The following is a 10035-nucleotide window of genomic DNA, read 5'->3' as shown; positions in this document are numbered from 1 at the left end:
CGTGCTCTGACATCGCACGGTACACGGTCCTCGGGCGTTTCTTCTCCATCGAAATGCGATAACAGCGACCGTATCGAATGCTTGCATTTCTGGTCAGCAGCCAAGCACCATATCAAATGAGCCACCTTAGTGGCTCAGCGTTTCACAAGGCCATGTTCGTGTTTCATATGACGCTGACAGTGTATTGAGTAGAAAGGTTTATAGGTCAATTTGGCGACATTCTCAAGAAAAGAATGAAAAATACTGTCGCCAAACCCTCAGCGTGTTACTGCAGAAAAAGTCAGCAACTTGTTTGAAAAGCGCTTACATGGGCCACAGAATACTTCCATCATCGACAGTACCAGCCAGCAGCACCTTACTAACTGAAAAAAGTTCTGAGGTGAGGACAATTCTGCCTATTATGTAGCCACTTCTTGTATCCGCAGGGTGGACGTGATCGAGACGTGGTGGTTTTTCGATGGTTCGGCGTGCACGAAGTGGAACTTTCCGCTGGGCAGCTGCCCGTCTCAGGGCAGACAGGTGTTCCGTTCCCGGCGAGAATGCGACGCGGAGTGCCAGCGCCCGAAGCGAAACGACACTGCCTATTCCCACCAGTGCGACGCGCCCGTCACCGGCACGTGCAGCCCGGAGCAGATCAAGTACCCGTACTTCGCGGACATGCTGCTCAAAGGCAAAGCACGTTGCATCATGACTTCGCAAAGGGCGCTCCGAGCACGGCGCTGTTTAATCGGGTCCAACCAGTTTGGCTCGATCGAAAGTTGCGAACGGACCTGCGTTCATTTGTAATCGCACCCGCACTATGTCCCCCTGCAGTTCACATCCCGTCGATGGTATTGGATACTGGAATAAACTTCCTGCTATTCCAAACATTCCGATTCATCAACTTTCTAATTTTACGTTTTGGTGACTCTGAGAGACTTCTGAAATGATAACTGTGCGATCTTCACAGAGTCTTTGGACAGACTAATAAATTCCAGTAGAAAATACCGAAGAGGGAAGGCTCCACGATGCGGTTAAAGCAGCTGAAACCACTTCATTTGCACGAATGCAGTGTTTTATCTTCTTTTTTTTCCTGAATCGAAAGGGTTGCTCTCTCTAGACGGACTGCGTTGTCATTATCATCAGTCCTTCTCAAGAATAAATGAGAATGGTTAACCGTCAGCCTGCTAGGGATCATCCTTTAGGGAGCAACTGTTCGTCCGAAGCGAACAACGTATAAGCATTGAGAAAATTTTCCTAAAGAGCGCAGACTCCCAAAGGGCTCAGCAGCCATATTGAATGTAGTGCACCAAGCGGCTGGTGGACAACATCCTCTTTCGCTTTCAAGCGCTCGTAGTTTGAATGCTAGCATGCGCTGCGCCCTGCCGCGCCCTTAGGGCGTAATATTTATTCGGTAGTCTCCTATATTTTTGCAGCGATAGCTACACTACGGTAGCATTTCGATCGAGCCTTCAGCGAGGCGGCGCCGCCAACCTGTGACCGCGCCGCCACGCTGTGACGTGTTGGTCACGTGGTGCGGAGCAGCTGCCGGATGTGCGGCGCCGTGGCTGATCACGTGGTTGGTCACGTGAACAAGTTCTACTCGGCCAGCTGTAGCTATCGCGTCACCCCAGGTTTAACCAGAGCTAAACCACCGCCAATTTTTTATATTTGTTTTCGTTGCAGGAAAGTTAAAATAAATTACATTCCTTGTGCACGTGACCAGCCATCAACGCAGCTGCGCTACAGCCTCTGTCAACGGTGGCATTCCAGAAAAGACACGAAGTGATTTGTGAATAGAACATTTATCACGCTGTAGGAAACAAAGTGTGAAGAAGTCACTGGCATTGTCGGGAGGCAGATCCGCCGAGGTAATTGCAGAACTAGGGTCTGGATGTGAAACGGCCGAGCGGGGAAGTACGTGGAGCTGAGCCGGAGGCTCAGCTGTGAGAGAAGAAGCAGTGCATTCGGTCAAAGGTAACAGCTCAGTGAGTGCGATGACACAGGGTAAAGCTTGGGTAGACAGGCTAAAGTTAAAAAGAAATAACAGCGCACAAAAGAAGACAGGACCAACGAGATCACACGGTCAAGCGCTAACTTTCAACTGAGGATTTAGTGCATGACCAAGAGCATAGATATTAGGTGGGCAAAAAATGCAAAAAGAGAACGATGGCAACGAGATTAGAACTCAACGTCCGTGCCAGCACCAGCCGTTCACGCCAAAAATTCAAGTTACTTTTTGGATAAGCTTATCGACGGCCCGCTGACACACTCAGTTCAAGTTCGCACAATATCGGAAGCTTCAGCAATGTCTCTTCTTAGTTGGTCACAGTAATAACGCAGTGTACCTGTACGCTCAAAAAGTGGTCCGCAGGGTAGATCACAGTCACACGTTTTGCAATTCATCCCCAAATATCCGTCACCGCCACCACGGACCTTGGTCTTGTGCTCTTTTAGGCGTCATTTACACACCTGCCCGTTTGGCCGATGTAGAACTTTCCCTATGACACTGGAATCTTGTACACCGCTCCCCGCCAGAAAGGGGCATAGGTCTTCCTGTATCTGATAGTGCCGCCGGGGCTTCCGCCTATTTTCCGGACAACTGATCCTGCACAAGGTCAGCTGTCTTTCAGGTGCCGTGGATAAAACTTTCATACGGGACCGCTGACCCGGTTTCTTGAGGTTATGTGGCAGTTTATGTAAATACGGTATCACTGCCAACTTTTCGTCCTCCCTTCTTTCATTCTTTCTTTTCCTGTCCTGTCCAAACGTGCCACCTATATTCCAATACTATCTCCAATAACGTGCCGGGACGACTTTTCCAGAGCATTCAACAGGAAAGAAAGCACAATATTTCTCTTGACAAGCTTCGAGTGTGCGAAGCTCAAGAAAGGAGGTTTTTGGCTCTAGGTTCGTACACCAAACACACATGATCACTCTTCAACCGCAAGCCCAAATATTTGACGTTTAATGCTGCCTTTCTCAGGAATTTTAAATGTGAGCCTTCATGGGGCAAAAAGCCAGCATTAGAAACCTAAAATTTATGTGCCAATGGGGTCATCAAAATCAAGACAACTAGCCGTTCCGGAAATGGGCACGGTAAAAACAGACATATCTAAAAGAAATAAAAATTCGTCCACATAACGAAAACCATTTGAAATCGTGAGATCATTTGGTCGCTCGTGAAGAGCCTTGTCACATCGAGCTAAAAACAAATCACTTAAAATGGGCGCGATACCCAGTACAAACACCCTGCTGTTGCAAGAAAATGTTAATGTCAAATGTTACAAATTTAGATGTCAAGTGAACCGATAAGAGCTCTAAAAAACTTCCGTACTCATGCCACAAGCGTTTTGAAAGTCGACGGCACCGGTTTGGTCGATAGCAGCCTCAACGCAGGACAGCAAGCCTTTATGGGGCAACGAGTATAGAACAAGTCGTTAAAGTCCACTGAAAAGGCGGAAACAAAAAGAAGCCTTGTGGGGGAAGAGGTGGGCTCGGCAGCTGTGCCACTGCGCGGGCGAGTAACCCTCTTGTCTTCGCCATGCAGGCGCTCCTTCCTGTGTTCACACTTGTGCTGTTGCCTGTTCTGGCTGCTGCCTGCGTTGACGTGCGGCCACGTTATCGTCATCACTACGGCAGTCATGAAGCTGATACCAATTCCGTAACAGCGGCTGACGTCACGTTTACCTGGATTTCGCCACCACCTGGCTCTGGGACCATCCGTTCGTCGTGGGAAATACAATCGCCGCAGACATCATGTTTTTCGCCACCTATAAAAGATCGCCCATGGACCGCGGCGCCTTGTGGGCTCGGCAGCTGTGCCACTGCGCGGACGAGTAACCCTCTTTTCTTCGCCATGCAGGTGCTCCTTCCTGTGTTCACACATGTGCTGTTGCCTGTTCTGGCTGCTGCCTGCGTTGACGTGCGGCCACGTTATCGTCATCACTACGGCAGTCATGAAGCTGATACCAATTCCGTAACAGCGGCTGACGTCACGTTTACCTGGATTTCGCCACCATCTGGCTCTGGGACCATCCGTTCGTCGTGGGAAATACAATCGCCGCAGACATCATGTTTTTCGCCACCTATAAAAGATCGCCCGTGGACCGCGCCGCCTTGTGGGCTCGGCAGCTGTGCCACTGCGCGGACGAGTAACCCTCTTGTCTTCGCCATGCAGGTTAGAAAATCATACTCTCTTTTTGCAAAGAAATCGAGCAACTACTTCTTAATTCAGCTGCCGAGCCCGCAGTGTTGTACTTGTATTGTCGTTGAATGCTTTGCTGTTGTCCGTTCGTTGCTTATGCAATCCGGTGACATAGAAACTAACCCTGGTCCTGACACTGCCGCCATACTTGCAGAACTACAGAAACTAACATCGGGCCAAGGCACGTTAATCAGCGAAGTAAAAGACCTCAGCAGCAGGTTAGTAGCGACAGACAAATCGATCACCGAATTAAATAAGCGCATTACCGAATTAGAAACCCACTATCAGGACCTCGCATCACTTAAAACAGAAGTTGAATCCATTAAGACTGATGCCGCCACGTCGGCGAGCCAAATCAGTAACCTCGAATCCAGAGTAGACGATGCCGAAAACCGGTCGCGCCGCAACAACCTGCTATTTTATGGCTTACCTGATACTAGCTCAAAGGAAACGTCCTCTGAGTCTGAAGAACTGGTCACCCGCCTTTGCAGTGAAAATTTGGACATCACCATAGACCCAAAAGAAATAGAAAGAGCACATCGTCTTGGCCGTCACTCAAGTGAACGATGTCGACCCATTATCGTTAAATTCACTTTCCATAAGACAAAAGAATCCATCCTAAAAAACGCCCGGAAACTAAAAGACACCGACTACAGCATAGGAGAAGACTTTTCACATTCTGTCCGTAAGGCACGCAAACATTTACTACGTTTCGCGAAAGAAACATCTGATAAATACGCACTGCGCTTTAAAACACTGTACATAGGCCCCAAGCAGTATATATTCGACGACTTGACGGAAACGGTAAAAGAAGTGCCATAGCAATCACACTCTGCTCGCTCTAAAGCAACTCCCCGACAGCACACCCCCCGAACTAATCTTACCTTATCTGCAGTATTTACTAACATACGAAGCTTTTTACCGAAACGGGAAATCGTATCTAGTCTTGTCTTATCAACCAACAGCACCCTTCTCATTCTTACAGAAACGTGGTTAACAGGCAATATCAGTGATACCGAAATTTTAGCTGCGCTGCCCAACTTTAAAGTTTACCGTAAAGACCGGGAAAGAGCCCGTGGCGGTGGCGTGCTCATAGCCGTACATCAGCAGTTTTCAGCATCCTTAATCAATGTAGATTCTAACTTAGAACTGCTATGGCTGCTCTGCCACGCTGCCCCCCGAACTGTGGTAGGAGTCTGTTACAGGCCACCGCAAAATGATCCGGACTTTTCCTACAAACTAAACAATGTGCTGAGTGAACTGACATCATCGTATCCTAACGCAGATATTGTTCTTTTTGGTGATTTCAATTTTCCCACTATTGACTGGCGTAACTACACCTCCATGACAAATTCTTCAGAAGCAAAAAATTTTGTCGATGTCTGTCTTAACTTCAACCTTACTCAGCTAATATTAGAGCCAACGCGCATTGCGCAGAATTCCGCCAACACTCTAGATCTGATATTAACCAACAGCCCTGATAGCGCAACAAGTATTACATACCTAAGGGAAATAAGTGATCATAAAGTCATTCATGCTACCTTCAGTTTTACACCCATGCTTCGTCAAGTTTCCAGGAAAACAATTCGTCTTTATGAAAAAGGTGATTTTCAAGCAATAAATGAAGAACTAACTGCTTTTTTTACAACTTATGAAACCGATTTCCACACAAAGTCTCTTAACGAAAATTGGACGATTTTCAGGGACAAAGTTCACGAACTAACAAACAAGTACATTCCGGTAGCTAGTTTCCGTGCTAACCAGCAAAAACCGTGGTTTACTACGGCCCTGAAACGCCTGGAAAACAAGAAAAAGCGTCACTATCGGGCAGCAAAGCGGAACCCAAGCCAAGCATCATGGGTAAAGTACTACACTGCCGAAGCTGATTACCTTGCTGCTATCCGCAACGCAAAACACACCTTTTTCCACTCTGACTTGCCAAAAATGCTAATACACAACCCTAAAAAATTCTGGCACGTAGTAAACCTAAAGGATACACGTACAATTGTTCTTACTAACGATATGGGTCAAACCATCAGCGATTGTGAAGGTGCTGACATTTTCAATAGAGCCTTTTCAACTGTTTTTGCGAAAGAGTGTGATTTACCTGCTAACGCCTTCATAAGTTCCTTCACAGCGTCAACCATGGATCCAGTTTCTTTCTTCGCAGATGGTATATCATCTCGTATCGAAAACATCAAGCTAACGTCATCAGCCGGGATCGATGAAATTAACTCGAAATTTCTGAAAAATACTAAGCACATTTCCGCGGCCTACTTATCACTATTGTACTCTCAGTCTCTCTCTTCAGGTAACATACCGCATGACTAGAAAGTGGGAAAGGTCGTCCCAATCTTCAAGTCCGGTAACAAAAACTCGCCCTTAAATTATCGACCCATTTCCCTAACAAGCATTCCTTGTAAAATCATGGAGCATGTAATTTATTCTCAAGTCATAAACTTTCTCGATTCCAACAATTTCTTTCATTCATCACAAAATGGCTTCCGTAAAAACCTTTCCTGTGAGACACAACTGGCTACATTTGTTCATGACTTACATGCTAACCTTGACTGCAACCAACAGATTGATGCTATTTTTTTAGATTACGCAAAAGCCTTTGACAAAGTACCACACCAGAGATTACTACTCTTACCTAAATATCCACCCTAGCATTCTAAACTGGATTAAGGAATTTTTAACAAATCGAACCCAATTAGTCATAGTTAATAACGAATTTTCTGATTACATTCCAGTAACCTCAGGCGTCCCCCAAGGATCAGTGCTCGGACCGTTATTATTCTTAATATACATTAATGACTTGCCCCTCCACGTATCATGTCACATTCGTATGTTCGCAGATGATTGCGTCATTTATCGTACTATTAATAACTCTTCCCACCAAGAAGCCCTCCAGACTGACCTAACTAACGTTCAGAAATGGAGCGACCTGTGGATGATGACACTTTACCCTCAGAAATGCAAGATTGTATCCTTCACCCGTCGCACTAAACCATTTATTTTTTCGTACAATATAGCTCAAATCCCAATAGAAGCAGTTAACTCATTTAAGTACTTAGGAGTCACGCTATCTCAAGATTTATCTTGGAGCACACATATTTCTAATGTAATATCATCCGCGAATAAAACACTAGGCTTTTTGAAACGCCACTTACGTCACGCTCCCCAACAAGTTAAACTCCTGGCTTACCAATCGCTAATCAGACCGAAACTAGAATATGCATCCCCCATATGGAATCCACATCAAATATACCTCATAAATGCCCTCGAATCCGTCCAGAACCGTGCCACTAGATTCATCCACAATACCTATTCATACCAAGTCAGCGTGTCGTCTTCAAAAGCAGAATCCGCCTTATCAACCCTTGTTATTCGTCGCCGCATTGCCAGCCTGAACCTGTTTCATAAGTTCTTTTACAGCACCCACGGTTACGCAGGCTATATCACATCACCAGCTCGCATATCGCATCGCACTGGTCACATTCTTCAAGTTGCCCGGCCTCGGACCCATACGACCACGTTCGCTGCCTCCTTCTTCCCCCGAGCAGCATTAGATTGGAACGGCCTTTCCCACAGCAGTGCCGCTATCACCTGCCCATCCAACTTTTCCAAAGCACTAACAGATCATATTGTATGTTGAACCCACATGGCAACCATTGTACTTATTTTTTTTGTATAATCCACCCCTTATGTAATACCCCCACGGGGGTCCTTAAGGTAATAAACTGAACTGAACTGAACTGATTAGTGTTTCGAACTTGGTGTGTAAGATTGTCTACTTTCCTCTGCTCAGCGTTCTCAGCATCGTCTTGTGTCCAATATATCTGGGTGAGTATCTTTGTTTTTTTTACTGAGTGCATGAGTCTCTTGAGTTACACGTAGTGTCTATGTAACTCGTTTCACTGCTTTTATTGCGGCTGAGGAGTCTGTTTAGATACAGGTTTCTGTTATTCAGTATTTTATTTATGGCCCCCATAGCATCACGGATATATAGTTTCATCACAAGCGGGTCAACGTGGTTTGATGCGTATTCGGGCTAACTGCATGAGTTCTATAAGCTGCCGTACGCCATCCCAATCTGTTAATATGGTCATGGTCACTACCCCACGCATCTAATTCCTTTTGCCAATGTACTGCACCGGGGCCCTTCCACCACACAAAACTAGTGAGTGTGTTCGTGTTGCAGGGTGATTTGACAGTGTAGACTTATGCGACCCAGAGTGTGCTGGATCACCACTTTTTGATCATAATTAAAATCGACAAAAATGTGTAGAGCGCCAAAATTTCCACACATTAGTATCGGAGTTCCGAGGTATGAATCAAGAATATGTTTTACCCATCCAAGGTTATCTACTGCGTTTCTGAGACGAGCGTACACGGACACTAGCGTCAGGGGCGTTGTGTTTTGGGCGTGCGAGTACTGCAAATACTTCCTGCTAGTGCGGCACCGCCTGCTCAAATCAAGTGGTATACGGAGATTGTTGGCATTAATATGGACGGCAGCTTTTCCTGGTGTTTCCGTCTTTGCTCTCGCTCTTTTACCAGGGACGGTAGGGCACTGGCATCCTATATATCCTGTGATTCGACGGAACCGATTAAGTTCCTGTATCAGGAACGCCTATGAATTCAGCTTGCCGTATAATATTTTGTCTTAATTTCGCCAAAGTCATTAGACAACCCTCGGCAGTTCTACAGTGTAGTTTATTGCTGATTTTTTCGGCTATTTCTATCCATGACGTATAATACTCTGGATGAGTTGTGTCAGTTGTGCAGGAGTGTGTGTCGATATTTGTGTGCTAGCGGCAGGTTTACATTTCGGAACATCCACTGACCTTGTTACCTTACTGCCTGCCGGAGTTTGTTTTTCTGGACTATCCTTATGCCGTTCTGCAATACGCGGTTTTTCTGGCGCCGCTGTGCAATTGCTGCTGCCAGCATTGCAGTTTCCATGTATTGCGTCCTGTTGACGAGTACAATATTCGATTCCCTCAAGCACACGTAGTTATTCAACGGTCTAGGTTTGTACGTTTTGGGGCGCACTATGCAGCTGTTATAGCAGAATTTATCTGGAAGTGTACCTTTCCCCTCTAATGTGATCAGAAATTGCCCCTGTTCCCGATACGAAGTGCGGATAACACAGTAGGTGCTCCCGATATTAGGTCTCTTGCCATCGTCTCCAGGGAATCATGCAGGTTGTGCATGTAGAACGTCGCAGTGACGAAAGTCCAGTGGCGTTCCCATACTTAACACCTCATCGACGGGGAGGCTCAGTGAAGCCCCAGCAGGTCTAGCATCGTAGGCGCATCAATATTTGGCAACTCCTGCCCGGAGGGCTGCGTCCTTACCTATCTTCTTTCCACGTTCGGGTTGTTTGGCCTTTATTTCTCTTCTTCACGACTTTTGTGGCCGTTGTGTGAGCGCCCAATACAGAACAAACTCGAAATATTGCTGTACACAATGTGGCCACGGCGATGTAGAGTTGCTCTATCTTATCTGTAAAGCATATCATAAAACATAATGGACAGAACTCTAGTTAATGCGGCTGGAACTTTCGCATTTTCGCAAAATCTCGCAAAATTTCGCAAAATCTTGTGTCGGCATCGGCGTTGTGAACGAAACATCACGGCCATGGCTCAGGCAGGTGGTCCACACAGAGAATCCAAGGAGGCCTAGGCCTAGATCACGTGACATTGCCACATCATCACACCCTGGGTCCGTATTCCCAGTATGTGCCATAATAAAAAGTGTCATAATCTGCCGCAACAGGCACACCTGATTGGTTAAAACGCCAGAAGCAAATGTGGTGGTTCTGATGCAGCGAAAAGGGTCGA

The 10035-nt window shown here is 46.3% G+C and overlaps 1 protein-coding gene across 1 annotated transcript; it reads left to right on the top strand.

Annotated features, from left to right (window-relative positions):
- Positions 1-3839: 3839 nt before the first annotated feature.
- Positions 3840-5358, top strand: LOC144134968 (uncharacterized). Its single transcript, XM_077667756.1, has one exon. The coding sequence runs from the start codon at positions 4154-4156 to the stop codon at positions 5006-5008; it is 855 nt and encodes a 284-aa protein (XP_077523882.1). The 5' UTR covers positions 3840-4153; the 3' UTR covers positions 5009-5358.
- Positions 5359-10035: the final 4677 nt, after the last annotated feature.

This window comes from Amblyomma americanum, chromosome 5 (genome assembly GCF_052857255.1).
Source record: "Amblyomma americanum isolate KBUSLIRL-KWMA chromosome 5, ASM5285725v1, whole genome shotgun sequence".
Lineage (NCBI taxonomy): Eukaryota > Metazoa > Arthropoda > Arachnida > Ixodida > Ixodidae > Amblyomma > Amblyomma americanum.
The sequence above is the reverse complement of the archived record's forward strand: the minus strand, read 5'-3'. Positions and strand labels throughout refer to the sequence as shown.

What these genes read in the sequence shown, in the direction of transcription:
- LOC144134968 (XM_077667756.1), top strand. Translation starts at nt 4,154, where the DNA reads ATGCAGGTTAGAAAATCATACTCTCTTTTTGCAAAGAAATCGAGCAAC.